The 16269-nt window shown below is 30.3% G+C and overlaps 1 protein-coding gene across 2 annotated transcripts; it reads right to left on the reverse strand.

Annotated features, from left to right (window-relative positions):
• Positions 1-2354: 2354 nt before the first annotated feature.
• On the reverse strand, positions 2355-10431 carry LOC112707984 (uncharacterized). 2 transcript variants are annotated; one of them, XR_003156178.3, is made up of 11 exons: positions 10176-10431; positions 10012-10055; positions 8448-8636; positions 7658-7831; positions 7074-7258; positions 6280-6375; positions 5531-5576; positions 5152-5258; positions 4426-4527; positions 2930-4340; positions 2355-2659 (listed from the first exon to the last, which is right to left on the reverse strand). XR_003156178.3 is itself a non-coding variant. In XM_025760051.3 (10 exons), the coding sequence occupies exons 2-10, from the start codon at positions 10028-10030 to the stop codon at positions 3414-3416; spliced, it is 1845 nt and encodes a 614-aa protein (XP_025615836.1). In that variant the 5' UTR covers positions 10031-10055; positions 10176-10431; the 3' UTR covers positions 2355-3413. The 2 variants fall into 2 exon arrangements, 1 of the variants encoding a protein (XP_025615836.1); XM_025760051.3 differs by having other exon boundaries at positions 2355-4340.
• Positions 10432-16269: the final 5838 nt, after the last annotated feature.

Raw genomic sequence — 16269 nt, forward strand, 5'->3', positions numbered from 1 at the left:
AGCATTCATTCCCAAAATAACAAACATATTTATAATATATTATTAAGAATATTCAATAATTATAATATTAAACAAACAGGGTGAATTAAATAACGTGCATGAACTTCAAAAATAGTTGTAATTAATATATTCAACATAAAGGGTAAAAGTCAAATAATACAAATGTACATCAATTGAATTTTTATTTCTATGTTTGTATGAGTCATGCTAATAAGTACTTTTAACCATAAATAAATAAAAAAGCATAAATAAAATATTTGAATATTTTTTTGTAATTTTTATTGCATTAAAATAGATAAAACTTTCTGTATTTTATTTTTATAAACCAATGTCCTTAAGATCCTCTTTAGCTTATTATGTTTTTCTTGAAAAAAAATTAAGAACTAAGATAATTATTAGGTATTAGAATATAACAACTTTTTACAGTTCAAAATTGCTTGAAAATATTTCATGCAATCAACAGCGGATTCAAAAGAATTAATTTCGTAGATTGATGACATTTTATTATTTGAATACAGAAAAATATCCGTTCTTATACAAAAATTTTCACACCAAAGCAATTATTATACCATTGTTGAAAAGTTTATATTTATTTTGTAAATAAAAAATCACAAAAAAAAGAACTTACTCTTTTAAATAGATAAATTACATTGTTTTTTTTTTCTTGCCGTTAATAATATTGCATACAACACTCCTTTGTTTGTTATTCTTGCATTACGTTGACCCCACAAATGAAAAGAGCATCAAGCTATGAGGTCTAGTGTCACTAAACTTAAGCGAAGTAAATGCCGTATTTTACAATATATAAAGATAACGTGTGATATTATATTACCAAAATTTAGGAGATGTATTACGTTATACAAATCAAAGAATATGTGTTTAGCTTCATCATCCTCGAAAAGAGGTAGATGCAATTTACCCTATCTTACTATAGGAGGGAGATAAGATCATGAACCATTCATTCAGGCATCCTAAAGGTGCATCATATTAACTCATGATGCATGATGAATCATTCTAAACAAGAATAGAGAGGTCAAAATGAGAAAGACAATAGAATATTGAAAATTAGAACAGAAGCCATATCAAAATCTAAGGATAATAAAGTGAAAATCAATAATTTGTATAATGCTTAGATATTAAAAAAGGAAGAAAGAAATGAATCCTAATTAGGATTTTATCAAAAGATTGGCCAAACCATATGCCTGTACAAAATTATAATTCTTAGTTTCTTACATCTTTATAAATCATTTGAGGTGTAAACATAAAATCCATTCTATGGAGGTTTATGGGAAAATTATATTGCTTTATAGTGTTGCTTAATGACTTTCCTCTCAGTTAACCTCTATCTAAAGTGTTTTTAGGTGTTGAAAGCATAAAAGCAAACACTTTAAAGCTTAACTTGCCATAGGGCAATGTGGAAAAAGATAAGCTCCCAATTTGGAATTCAAACTACATAATAAACATGGACAGAGTGATGAGAGGTCTACACTTTTAATCTTTGAAGGAGAGTTAGAATTTGGAATCTTGATTCCTCAGGTTTACTTCTATAGATCTTATTTTCAATTCTTCTCCAAAGGAGAAGAATTGAAAATAAGATCTATAGAAGTAAGATCTATAGAAGTAAACCTGAGGAATCAAGATTTCAAATTCTTGAGTTTGGCAAATCAGAGAGTTGGATAGGTGAAAGCTATGGAATTAGGTAACAGGAATCCGTCATGCAAATGGCTAAGAAAATGGAAGTTTCAAGAAGGGCTGTCTGAGAAAGAAAAAAAATTGACATACATCATGCAAAATCACAAACCAAATATATGAGAAAAGCTTTAACACAACAAGAGACCCGAATACTTTCGCAAAATTTTGATTTGAGAGTTGACACCAAAATGAAAGGACAAGCAAGAGGTTAAAAAAAGGAAGACACGAAGTCATGAATCTCCTAGGACTAGTATGAAGATCAATTATTGCACAGATACAAATCTAACAACACATTACTCCTAGTACAATAACTGATAACTCACTGAGTTGGAGTTCCGTCCATTGAGTCAATGAGATGCAAACCATACTTGAAAGGTGTTGACACTATAGAGTGAAATAGAAGATAAAACCACTACGGTAGATGGCTTATTATTTAAAATAGGTAAGATAAATATATTTATACATATATTATAAAAAATTAAAAAAATAAATAGAATAATATTAGTATATTTTTATTATGAATGTAACAGCTCATATATGATCTTGTGACTCATGACAAGAAACAAGCAGCATCTCATCCATATAGGCTATACCTGATGCTAAACTAGTCCCCCAGTTTATTTGCTGTTAAACATTCAATCATATATTTGGCACATGAGAAATAATTCATAAAAAATTTTCAGAGTATATAAATATTCATCAATCCAACATTTAACATAAATAAATAAATAAACTAGAATTCAGCATTCAGCAGTTTATAACTTCAAAATTAAAATGATTCCAATAGTTTAAGGAAAGGGAGGGAAGAGGAACCCTCAATTCAGAGTTATGCCAAAAACACAGGCTATACATGTTACAATGAATTGCCTAATTTTAAATAGAGACCAGACCATAGTACTACGTGCAGTATTCCATCTTTCGCAGAGTTAAAATTTCAGCATGCAACCTTGCTCTATATTGCTACTAGCTAATCACAAAATGAGTTATCCTTTAATATTTGACCCGTGGATTCTACGTTCTTGACATGTTAAACTACAGGAAAATTAGGTTTTTTTTTTTCTATTTTCAGTGTTTTTCACTTTTAGGATTTCGTGAATGAAAAACTTAAAAAGAAAAAAAAAAGAAACAAGATTTTCATTGTTTTACTTGGTTTTTATTTTTCCTTCACAAAATCTTAAAAATAGGAAACACTGAAAATAAAAATAGAAAGTGTTTTCACAAACCAAACATGCCTTACCTGTTTATTGGTTGGTTCTCATCCTTAGTTTTCCAAGTCAGGACATTTTCACCCATAACACAACAGATGCTATATCACCAGGGAGAGCCCTTATGCAATTGAAGGGGAAATTTCTTTCTCTTGTGGCATCAGTGTGATATCAGACTCGATTATCATCACTAAATGCTCCCAACAATTGCCTTCTCTAAGGTTTGGATGTTGTTTGTCATCCTGAAAATACTGCTTGCTTAACACTACACCAAACTTTTGTCAGTAGAAGGTGAAGATTCTATTTTGGCAATACAAGTTCCACTAAACACTAAGAAAATGGGAATTAAATCCCATTCTGATTAACAAAACCCAAGGAGGCTTTAGCTCGACAGAACCAATGGGGAGAAGAAAGAGAATAGACAATTGGTTGTCTATATTGGGTGATTTGCTAATGCAATTTGAATTTTGACAAGGTATACACGTACAAGAAACAACCTCCATGAGAAGGTTGAAACTAAATTCTCCTGTGATTGTGCAAAGTATGCTCGGCTCTGTATGGACTATGTCTTGTCGAAGGAGGGGGTAAATGAACCTTTTGATGAGACATTCTAACAGAAGCTATGAAATTTTCTGAGGGAATCCGTTGAGAATGTATGGGTGGATCACGACTTCTTGGAGGAGGTTGTGAATGAATTAAACCATTTCCTATTGAAGCAACGTCATTTTGATGAGATGTTGCAAAAGAAGCTAGGAAATTTACTGGGGGAATGCGTCCAGATCGTATGGGTAGATCGTGACTTATTGAAGGAGAGGGCGAATAATTTACACCATCTTCAATCACAGCAACTGAATTTTTATCAGATGTTCTAGAAGAAGATAGGAATTTTACACTTTGAGGTTGTATGGGTGGATTATGACTTGTTGAAGGAAGGGGTGAATGAATTACACCATTTCCAACAGGAGCAACTGTGTTTTGATGAGATATTGCAAAAGAACCATAATCATCAACAAGAGAAGGAACTAACCTTCGATCATAACAATGATGCCCAGTACTATGTGTGAAAGATGCAGATGCATTATCAAAAGCAGTTTTACCAGGCTGCATCCCACCACTACCTGGTTCTGTTCCCTGAGAACCTTGAGTCACAACCTGGTTTTGTACCACCCCTCCCTCTAAGCGCCTCCTTTTGGATGGGAAAGCATCTTCTGGAGTTGGAAGGTTATTCTCATTCTCATTCATAGTCCTAATACCCTCAACTCCTAAAGTAGAAAGAGTATGTCTCTCAAACAAAAGAGGCATCAATTCCTTGCCCTGCATCTGGCCATCCAGAAACCTCAAAATGAAGTTAAGAGATCTATGGATACATCCATATATCGTATTTACTTCTTCAGATCCAACTGCTCTTGAAAAATTTTGAGAAGGATCTGTGAAATCCTCAATCTGTTGAACAAAATAGCATCATGAGCAAAAACATCATAAGCTAATTTTCAAATTAAAAACGGGAAATAGAAGTGAAGTGGATTACACTTATTGAATATGATTTACGACCCCAAGATTTTAAAATCCATGATCCTTCATATAAGCTTATGCATAAACCATTCTGCCAAAGTTGTTCAACTGATGCTAGCTGCAATAAGAATGAAACTAACAAATCATAACAATTGCATGAGATTGAAACAACTTCCTATTTCACATTTCGTACTTTAAAGAACACTTGAAATTAATTTGATTCTCAATAGTAAATCCCTAATACTAACAAGAAACAAACAGAAACAAAGCCTAAACCCTAAACCCTAATATTAACAAGAAAATAGCAATAAATACCAATGCTAATTCTAAGAGATCATATTTGATACTCTTTTCTATGATATGATTCTATCCTGATTTCTAACACCAAAAGATGGTGAAAACAAAGCATGGGGTTGGTGATCACATGAGAGGACTTCTACAAGATATCCCTTGCTTTACACTAGCAACAAACATAAAAGAGTCACCGTCCTAATAAATATTATGTCACAAAAGATTTGATCTCTATTGTCATTTCAAGAACTAAAGATTACACTTGATGGAAAATGAGGAAAACAGTAGCTTCAAAATATCACAAACTAGTGTGTATTGAATTGATTAATCTTCTATTATACTAAACAACATTGCTGCCCATTTATTTTGGGTACATGGAAAGTAACTATTATTTCGAAGGGAAAAAGTATTAGTGAATATAATTCTCTATACATAGGAGGAAAGACATTACCTTGACAAATAGAGTAATGAAAAGCTTAGCCAATGAATCAGTGTTCTTTTTCCCATAGTTGGCATAATTTTTAACAGCTCTAGTAACAGATTCAGGATCAGCTCCCTCTGAAACATACAAGTACAAATGTCAAAGAAAGTTTACAAGAGTCCATCCAGGAAACTAAAAGTGTTGGAATCTTAAGACTCTTGGAGCTTTGGGGTTCTTATTGTCTTTTGGTAATAGTTGTTTTATTAGGGTGGAATTGTAATACTATATAGCTAGAGTTAGAACTTGATTATACAAATAGGTTCCACTGTTTAGTGTTTAACAAATGCAACACAATGCGCACACACAAAAATAAATAAATAAATAAATAACCTGTTGATATAAATTGTACCTTTAAGTAACGCAGAGAATGGAGGTAGTATAGGAGGGTTGCACGTCTGCATTGCAATAAAGAGAAACAATGTGAAAAAATACACAGAAAATGTATCACTAGGGCCCTCTGAGAAAATTATGCATTTGTTAACATTTAAAGCCACAAAGTAATGTCAAAATACTTGTTCCTACCATGTTCATCTAGCATATCTTCAGAAATGAATAGCTATGTTGTAATATTACTTGCACATGTGCTTTTCAAAAACATTTGAGAGAATATTCTGATGTTTGAACAACTTTACCATCTTCTATAAATGTTTTTTTTCCCTTCTTTTCTTTTTTTTTTCTTTTTAGAAGATTGGAAGTTTAGTAGCAAAAGAAAAGTAGACTCAAAAGATCTCTTAATCTCTTATGAAATTAGCAGCAACCTAATCCCAGAAGCATGGGTTTATTATTATCAATACACCAATTATAGGTTGTTAGGTTTTCCTAGAGCTTCAGCCTATAGTGATATAATTATCAAGTGAAATGCCACTAATATGAGAGGAATCAAGAAAACACTTAGCTACAGGTAAAATCTTTCAATGGACATACATCCATCACTACACAAGGGATGGAAATGAATAACCAAATATGAATCAATTGAAGAAAGTATTGACTCTATTGACATTCCAAGCAAACTCAAATCCCAGCTTTATTACTAGAAAGTAAAGTAATGCTTCAAAAAGGGATAAGTACTTAAAACAAATATTTAAAAATGTTTACTACCTGCAAATGAAAAGCAACAAGTGATACAATAGATAAAGAATTCAGCGTCCGGTCTTTAGAACTGTTGATATTCTGTGCTTGAGCCCAGGATTTCGCCTACAATAGTAAAATCACATTAGCATGAAAGCATTTTCAAAACTGTTATAAAAGCAGTATACTGGCCAGTAAGTTCATCAGTCAGAAATCAGAATTAAAGCAAATCTAGTGAAGTGCAAGCTAGCCCAACAGCGAAGAAAGGTTGGTGAAATTCATGTTTTACTGAAAGAAAAGCCATTCAAGTGTTTACTGACAGTTATGGTAACTTCCGAAAGACCTGGTTATACAATTAAGTCTTTCCATTTCACTTTGGAACTCCAAAGCAGAAAAAATAAAATTCTGGTAGTCCATTTTCAGATGGTCATAGACATCTCGTCACTGTCAATTCACCATGCTCAAAACAAATCCAGTCCTGTATTTAACTAGGGTATTAGGTGATTTATCTCAATTCTTTATTTCAATAGTAATTCCCTTCATATTGCTTTCATTTCAATAATAATTACATCTTTGGGTGTAGCCCTTGCCCCATACCCTGCATAATGCTTGTCCATTGGCTTGGCTGTCCTTTTTATTGTTTCCATTTCAAATTAGTGTTATGACATTAAATCAAACTTGGTAAACACCAGTAGCGTAATTAAATAATAATTAAATATTAAAATAAAACATGCATCACAATGGTACAATTCGATATTATCACCCCCCCCCCCAAGGAACAAAAAAAAAGGAAAAAGAAAAAAAAGGGGCATATGTTCAATTACCAGAAAACATAGCTTCCGAAATCTTTCATCTATGGCAGAAATTGAATGGATAATACGGGATTTTGCAATGCCATCCCTATTCTCAACTGATAAATCACATTCGATACCTGTACCCCTATCAGTAAGTTTAATAATTGGCACCTTGGCAGTCATGATAAGCTGTAGACTAGTAATATGCCCTCTTCCTACAACACAAAAGTTTGAGAGTTATATTTCCAACAATATCATCAAAGATGTTAAATTCATCATATTTAAACTAGTAAAAAGAAAGAACTAATCAAGTTCAAGATGTGAGAATCATTTTCAACTATATCAGATCATGCAATTTATACCATTTTCATTCAGCAAAAATGAATGCAATGTTTGTTACATTAGACTGTAATGAATCAGATTCAAGTCAAGCCAAAGTGCAAAAAATCAGACCTAGTTTTAAGCTAAATTATATAGAAAGCTATAAATTCATTTCTAACATTTGAATAGAATTCCAGAATTAGCTTAATTTTGTGGAAATGTCGAATGCAGAACTTTCCTCCTAACAAATGCAAATAATAAAAAAGGACATTATGCTAACATTAGAAATATACTTTGGATTGAGCATAGTTTCTTATTGAATTTTCGAAGGGTTGAAATCTTCCTCTGACGATCAACTTCAGTTGAATTGTTGAAATTGATAGACAAGTCCAGATCACTTTTTTTATTGAATATATCCATTACAAATGATCCATATTCTTCCACAACAGGGGAGCTATTACCTTTTCCTGAAAGAAAGGGAACAAACCAATAAAAAGAAGACATAAAAAGACTAGAAACTAACCAACATTGAATCAACAAATAACAGAAGAAAGAATAAGGAAAGCATACCAAGAACTAGAAGAAGGTCATATTAATTTGAATTATGGTAATTTTTTTCTGTTTTTGGAATTAGGGGATTATCCGTCTCGGATAATAGTATTTAATTTGTGAAATGTTCGACATACAAGAAATGGCGTTTTCACAAATCTCTTAACATTGAAACTATTAGATTTAAATGCAAAAGATGCTTCTTTCCCGAAATAATATCCTTAGAATAAAAAAGCAGAAAGCAACGAAAGAATGAATGAGTTAAAATGAATCAAAATGGCAAAAGAATCATGAAGGTTTAGATTCAATGGTCTATATGAAGAACTACTTGTTTTTCCTAGGTTGCTTCTTTAATAAAAAGAGTAAAATAGTACTCAATTCCACAATTGTGAAAAGAATTAATACTTAAATTAAAGAAGGATTAAATAATTAGTAGCATTACATCCATTCATGTGGCAATACAGTCATGCTGTGAAACTCCTACAAAATATCCATAAAAATTGCCAAAGAAGGAAGCAATGAACAAATAGTTACCATAAATTTCCCGAGCCATCACATTGAATATGCGAACTAGATCTACTCTATTGTGGTAATCAATTGGTTCTGGGATCTGTTTAATGTAGGTATCATGAAGGAGTTCTTCTAGACCAGCAAGAGATGCAGGAGAGAACGTGATTGCTGCTAATTTCTCTAACTCGAGCCTCTTTGCCGTCTTTAGAAGGTCTGGCAGGGTAACAATGAATTAGGTTACTACTTCAAAAATTAATGCAGTAAATTTCCATTTAGAACACCAGCACTGCCACCGTTACCAACAACAACAATAGGAATCCCTAAAATCCTTTTTTCTCATGAAACATTGTTTGAAAGACTATAGAATGGAAAATATTTACTTCATACTTGATGAACTTTCAAAATTATCACCAGTAACAATATGAAACCAACAATGAAAGATTTAATATTTTCACATAAAATAAAAAAGCGACAAATTTCCTTCCATCTTATAATGGCCACCAAATATGGCCAAGCCCAAACCATCAAATTCAGCTCATCTTGCTCCCACCAAAAACGCTTAGGAAGCGGTCACTGGTTGTACCATATTACCAAGGATTGGTTATTGCCTATAATACCAAACTGGCCTTGCCTATGGTCTTTGGATTTCAAACAATTTTCATTAGGTATTTAGGTTTTACCAGAGCTGTTCGATCTTAATGACTTAAGGCCTGTTTATTTCAGAAGTGATCTGGCCTCAACAACTCCAGGCATCCGATAACAGGAGGTCTGAGTTGTTGCTTATATTTAATTTTCCTTGGAAAGTGATTTTCTTACGTTTACTGTCAATAGAATCTCAACAGAAACAGAATCACTACAGTGGACAGCATAGAACAAGGCTTAAATATTACTGGTTCGAGGTAACTAAATTTTGTAATGGCAAATACAGCCATAACAAACAAAATAAAACACGTTTCAAAGTCATAATTTCCAATAATTGATTGACTGCAGCACCTCTAGGTTGCAACAGCATCAGGATTCCACCACCCCAAGTCATAGCATCCCAGGCCTAATGTGTGTCAACCTCTCAAATCCCTCTTAAGAGTGGGATAAAGGAGCCCACAGTTCAATTTTTTAGAAACAGGCTAACCAAATTGTGTGCTTCCCTATAACCTATCTGAAATTGAAAGAATGGCAAACTCAATGTATACCCTTCTAGGACCCTAAAAAGGCACCTTAAGGATGTGTTTGGTACTTGATACATCAGACAAATATAAAGACAGAAACATACAAAAAAATGCAATTGGAGCTGGAAACATGTATACACCACAGTAAATTCTCTGTACATTTTGTCCTTCTAAAAAGTGAAGCTAAAGGGGACACAAATTTTGTGGCGGTGACCCAATTACTAACAACACTCTAATAATCCACTTTAATTTTAGTCAATTTCATCAACACACACACGCATAATGATTCACAGATTTTTCACTAAATTCAAATCCCAGAGGGTATATATATATACAGGTCATTTTGATTAATTAATTTATTCAACAGACATAAGAAAAAAGAAAAGGAAAAAAAAGCTTGAAAAATTAAATGAAGTGATTACCCTGCTCGGCCGATTCCATTCTTCCCTGGAAACCTAACCAAAAACTATTCAAGCAAAACAAAAAAAAAAAAAAGTTGCTTCAGCGTGACATATAAAAACACACATGTAAATGGAAAATAGGTAGTGAAATTGCGATGAATTTGAGCGAAAGAGGAATTACTTACGATACGAGCAGAGAGAATAACGAACTCGAGAGAGAGAGAGATTCAATTATTATAAATGATTAAGTTTTGTGTTTGGATTTGGAGGGTTTTTGTTATTGTGTGCATTCAATGCCTCTTTCTCTTCCTCTTTGAAGCGCGCGGAACATAAATAGTGAAAATAGGTTGCCCTTTTTGTGTTCCCAGTTAACAGTTACAATATTTGCAGCTTTTCTTTTTATGGTAACGAATAACGATAATTCTTTATCATAAAAGAAGGGGTAAGAAATTAAATTTTTATCTTTATAATAAAGGCTCTAAACAAAATCTCTATCTATCTTTTTGGTAGGGTTAACAAAATCTCTTTTGATTTTGGTTAAAAAATTCGTGTTTTTGGTCATGGGAACACTGTGTTTAAAATAAAAAAAAAGCCTGTATCACCTTGGCTGGGTTGGACCCTGACCACAATCATATGACCTTCTTGAGGATTTGATATGGTGAGTTGTTAACTTAAGAAAATATTCTTTTTGAATTATTTTTTTAAAGGATTTTATAAAAAAATATAAAAAAATTTATGTTTGGATATTTTATGTAAAAAAAAAATTATTTATTAATTATATTTGAGTGTAATAATATAAAAATATTATTTATTTATTTATTATGTAAAAATATTTTTAAAAAAATATATAAATTATAATTTTTTAAAAAAGATCTTTTTTATTTTTTAGTGTTTTAATTTTTATTATTAAAATTTTACTAAACATACTAAAAAATAAAAAATATATATTTTTTATTAAAAAATTAATTTTTTTATCAACTTATATTAATGGTACCCAAATAAGTATTGAGTATAGTGAACCCAAAACAAATCTCCTTCGTTATTAGGTAAAAATATTTTGACCACTTAAATAATTGTTAATATCATGATGAGATTTTGTAAATTGGGATACTTAAATTATCAAAAAGTTGATAATTGATAGTTCAATCAATGTACTTAAAAGACTAAAGAGTATTTGTTGATTAGATGAGATTGTGAATTAATTTAAGTAGGAATATAATAAATAAATAATTTAATCTATGAAATACATAAATATTTTGTTAAATTATTGTATTTATATATGTAGGTATAGTCTGAATATAATATACTCGACACATGTTCAATGCATATCTCTTTTTATCTAATTATGTCATAATAAAAAAAAAATCAAACACATTTAAATACAAAATGTACTGGCATGTTAACCTTATTTTTTACTTATTTTTTTAAACGAGTTTAAAAAAATAATATTATTATTAATTATTAATACAAGAATTATCTAAAATGATTTATATAATTAAAAATGACATTAAAAACATTGAAAAAGGTGAGTTTATATATTAACATCAATAAAATTTTAACATATGATTAGTATCATATACTTTGGGCCTAATCCACTAATATTATGGGCTGCAAAGACTCTACCACTAGACTACCAAACTTAGGTTTGAGTCATTCAGACAAAAAAAAAAGACCATGACCCAAAAATTAGACTAAAAATAGGGAAAGAAAAAAGTAGGTTTGAGTCTCTGTTTTTTATAGCTAGTAGTAGGTTTGACTTTTGAGTCATTACTAAAAAATTAATTTACCTGTTGATCAAATAAATAATAAGAATAAATCACTAGTTCACCACCATCTAGCATCTATCACAGAAGATAAAACTAACTTTGTGAGTACTAATCAGTGAATCCTATAACGTATCTTAGAGGACCATACATTAGCCCTAACAATTTTGTAAAATCTAATTCTACCCATAACTCGCACTAATGTCTCTGTTTATTTAATTAAGAACCAATTTGATCTTTAGACCAAAAAAAAAAACAATTTGATCTTATAGAAAGAGTAAATACATTTTTTCGACCCTTGACTATTTAGTATGGTTCTGAAAATCGAATCAGATTGGTTGGTTCAACAAAAAAAAAATCCGAATAAAGTCAGAAACCGTCTAATAAAAAACCGGTGAGAAAATCGGTCGAACCGACGATTAACCAGTGAACCGATAGAATCGTTCGATTTTTTAGCAGTTTTTGGTTTGGATATTAAACTTCAAAACAGCGTCGTTTTGAAGGTAAAAAAAAAACAAAAGAGAAGCTAAAGTGCTAAACGCACGAACCCTAATCCTAATCTCAGTCTCAACTCTCACACTCTCACAAGAGACACCATAGCCACCACGGGCAGACCCACTGTCGCATAGCCACCCACGATGGAGCAACTCCTCTTCACCGTCGCATAGCCACCACCACCGCCACCGCATCCCACAGCCCCTCTTCGCCGTCCCACAGCCCCTCTTCGTCGTCGCCGAGCTCCTCTCCTCCATCGTCGTCGCCGAGCTCGCTTCCTCCATCGTCGCCCTTACTCGCCGCCGGTAATATTCTGCCTTCCAACCCTTACTTTCTCAGTCTCTCTTCAACCTTCTTCCTCCAAAGTACAAACACCACCGTCACCTCCAATAAACGCCGGAGCAAAGCATCACCGTCGCGTCCAGGTCGAAGGTCGCGGTCCCGCGGTGAGTACTCAGTAGTCAGTACTTCAATCTTTTCCTTCTTTCAATTAATTTCGTTTATTTGGTGATAAAACTGTATGAATTTGACAGATTTGAGTTCATGGTTCTTGTTCTGTTTTTCAAATCTTTTCCTTCTTCTGAGTTCTTGTTCATGGGTTCTTGTTCTGTTTTTCAATTAATTTTTTTATTTTGTTAATTATTATTGTTTTGTTTTTCAATTTTGTTTATTTTGAATTTCGGTATATAAATTCAATTCTGCTATGTTGGATTTGGCTATATTGAGTTTTGTTTATTTCTGCTCTGTTGAATATTGTTCTGTTGAATTTTGGGGTTTAAAATTTAAATTCAATTATGCTCTGTTAATTATGTTGAATGAATGTCGTATGAGTTATATGGATTGATATATTTTTTTGGATTCTAGATTGCTGTCATTTTGAATTTAAATGGAACAGCCACAAAATAATCATCAACTACAACATAATTCTGTGGGCATCTTCAAGGCAAGAAATTATGGAATTAGCCCTCTTTAGTTGCTTGTTGAGAACCATTGTATTTTGATTGACTTCATTTAGTGATTTTGTTCAGGTTCACTTTTCTTTTCAATTTGAATTAATTCTTTTAAAATAATTTTCTTAATTTTTTATGGTACTTATTAATTTTGTTGATTGTTAATTGTTGATTTAATTGTCTAATTATTTGGATTCTGACTTCTGCATTTGTTTTTTAAACTTTTGATGTCGAATGTAATTGATAATTTTTTGTTTTAAACTTTTGGTGCTGCATGTATTCTTTACTTTTTGATGTGATTAGAAATTCTGTAAATCTGTTCAACAATCAATATTTAGTCCTGTAACTGCATTTAATTTGTGTAAATTTGTGTTTGTAAATTGTAGTTGTTACTAATTAGAAATTTTTATTTTTGAAGATAGAACAACTAGATAGTGATCAAGCATTACATATATTAATTTTTAATAATATTTAATTAAACCGGTTGAACTCCAGTTAAACTTCGATCGGACCATTGAACTAATGAACCAGTTGTTTTATCGGTTCATTGACCGATCCGGTTCTTACAACCTTGCTATTTAGTCAAAAATCAAAGCGTTTTTTCACAAATGAAAAATTTTTCACCAATTTTTAGTTATTTAAATAATTGGTTTAAACAGTTTTGACAAATCAGTATATCACTATGTATAGAGTTTGTTTGAATTAATTACTTAAATTATTAGAAATCAATTAAAAGATTTTAAATTATAGATAGATGTTTTGTTTTTTAAACAAATGGTCAAAAAAAAAAATTTAAACTTTTTACTGATTGCCTTAGGGTTATACAATAAAGACATTTTGTTATCTAATTGCATATTAAACACATTTTTTATCGGTCGTTTGATATTCATTTAATACTTATGTTTTTTTATGTTTAATTGTATTTTAATAAAAAAAATTTAGATACATTTAAACACACTAAAATATGATCACGTACATGTTTAATTTTATTTTTATTATATGTTCTTAAAATATGACTAAAAAATAATATATCTGAAGCAAAAAAATATACTTTGGATTTGAGCTAAGATTTAAACACACTTATGTTAGAATACAAAATATAAATTAAAATATAAAATACCACATGTATATATAACTCAAATACACAATAATTAATTTAATAGATAATTGTCTGTTTACATATATAATATTTTTGTTTAGTTGGCTATTTTAATGTAACGGTTTACAATGCCATTTTTGTTTAAAGACATCTTAGTAGTTACTTGTTTATGTGAGAAAGAAAAGTATTATTATGATATTAAAAGAGAAAACAAAAATAGCATAAGATAAAAAAAAGGTTTATGTAAAAATTTAAATAAATTAAAAAAATATTTAAAAAAATATTAAAAATATAATTATTTATATTATACTCTTTTATAAGTTTAAAATTTGAGGAGAAATAACATTTTGACAAAAATTAGATGCATATGATGTGAAGTGAGTGTAATTTAAACAAATACCAAAAAAAAGAATTCTTTTTTTTCCTCAGTTATTTCAATTTAATTCTCTGTAAATGTAAAAAAAGAGTGTTTATGTAGAAAATTTTTTTTTTGCGAATATATTCTTTTTTTCAGACTTTTTTTTTATTCTTTAGTCAATTGAATTGGTTGAATTGTTGTTCATATTATATTAATATTATAGTGAATCGAAATTGATAAGGAGTTCGTCAATGATGCTCGAAGATGGACTTGTTTTGAGTGTACTAATATAGAATATAGAAATAGAAATCAGATAAAGATGCCTAGTCTGCGCTGTTAGAATCCATTGGAGAAAGGCTTGCTCACTTCTTCATCTGTGAGATGATCGTATTATAATAATATATATATAAATGGGATTGGACCTTGCTTCGATCCCCTCTTTAAGAGACTCCAGAAAGTCTATGACCCATAGATGGAATAGCCGAGAAGAAAGTCTTTTCCTTTCATTGTCACAATGAATTTTACTAATATTCAAGAGAGATTAGTGTATTTGTCCCAAATAATAATATTATCAATTTATCAGACAACAAAATATTATGAATACTATATATATGTACGAAAAAAAAAGTGAAAGTATATCCTAAACAGTAACGAAATAATGGAGAATCTCCTCATCATCAAAGTATAGTAGTGTCGTACAGCTAGAAACAGGTAGAAAGAGTGTTGATTGAAAGTGGAAGAAGATCATATCATCACAATTCGCATAAACAGAGGGATTCGTTTTGCTGCGGTTAGGAGTTGGAATGTTCCTTAAAGAAGATACTACAAAGACTATGAAAATCAAATCCATCATTAAATCCATAAATTTAAAAATTTTGAACTTCAATTGAGATTTATTTGAAGTTAAAATAAATATAATAAAATAATATATTTATATAAAATATATTTTTTAAAATAAATTATTTTAAAATAACTCTTCAATTTTTAACCGATTTATTAACAATTTTATCTTGAATCAAACTAATTTCTAAGTCAATTTTTAATTCAAGTGATTGAATCGATTGGTTCAGTAACCGGATCATGTATATTTATTATAAAGTTGTGTTTAGTTCTGAAAATATGATATGATAAGATAAGACACTGAGAATAAGACACAAAAAATAAAGACATAAAAATTAATGTTTTATATTTTGTTTGATAAAAAAGTAAAATAAATTATAAAAGTCTAATTTATTTTTTATTTATTTAAAAAAATTGAAAAAAATAATAATAATTATTATATTTTTAAAAAATTGATATGAATAATAAAAAATAAAAAAATAAATTGTATCTTTTATTAATATTTTTGTGTTATTCTATTAAAATAAATATAAAATATATTAATTTAATATTTTTAAACACAATATTTTTATCTATATTTTATTTACCAAATATAACTTTATATTTTTATGTTTCTATTTTTGTATTCCGTACAAGTACAGCCTAAACAACATTAGCTTGTTGTGTTATGTAGAAACATTATTAACAAACAAATACCAAGTTTTTAGCGAGTGCAATTATCAATATAAGTGCATGCGCTGGCTCTCACTTATTTGTATGATACCTCAACAAACA

Source organism: Arachis hypogaea, chromosome 8 (assembly GCF_003086295.3).
Source record: "Arachis hypogaea cultivar Tifrunner chromosome 8, arahy.Tifrunner.gnm2.J5K5, whole genome shotgun sequence".
Taxonomy (NCBI): domain Eukaryota; kingdom Viridiplantae; phylum Streptophyta; class Magnoliopsida; order Fabales; family Fabaceae; genus Arachis; species Arachis hypogaea.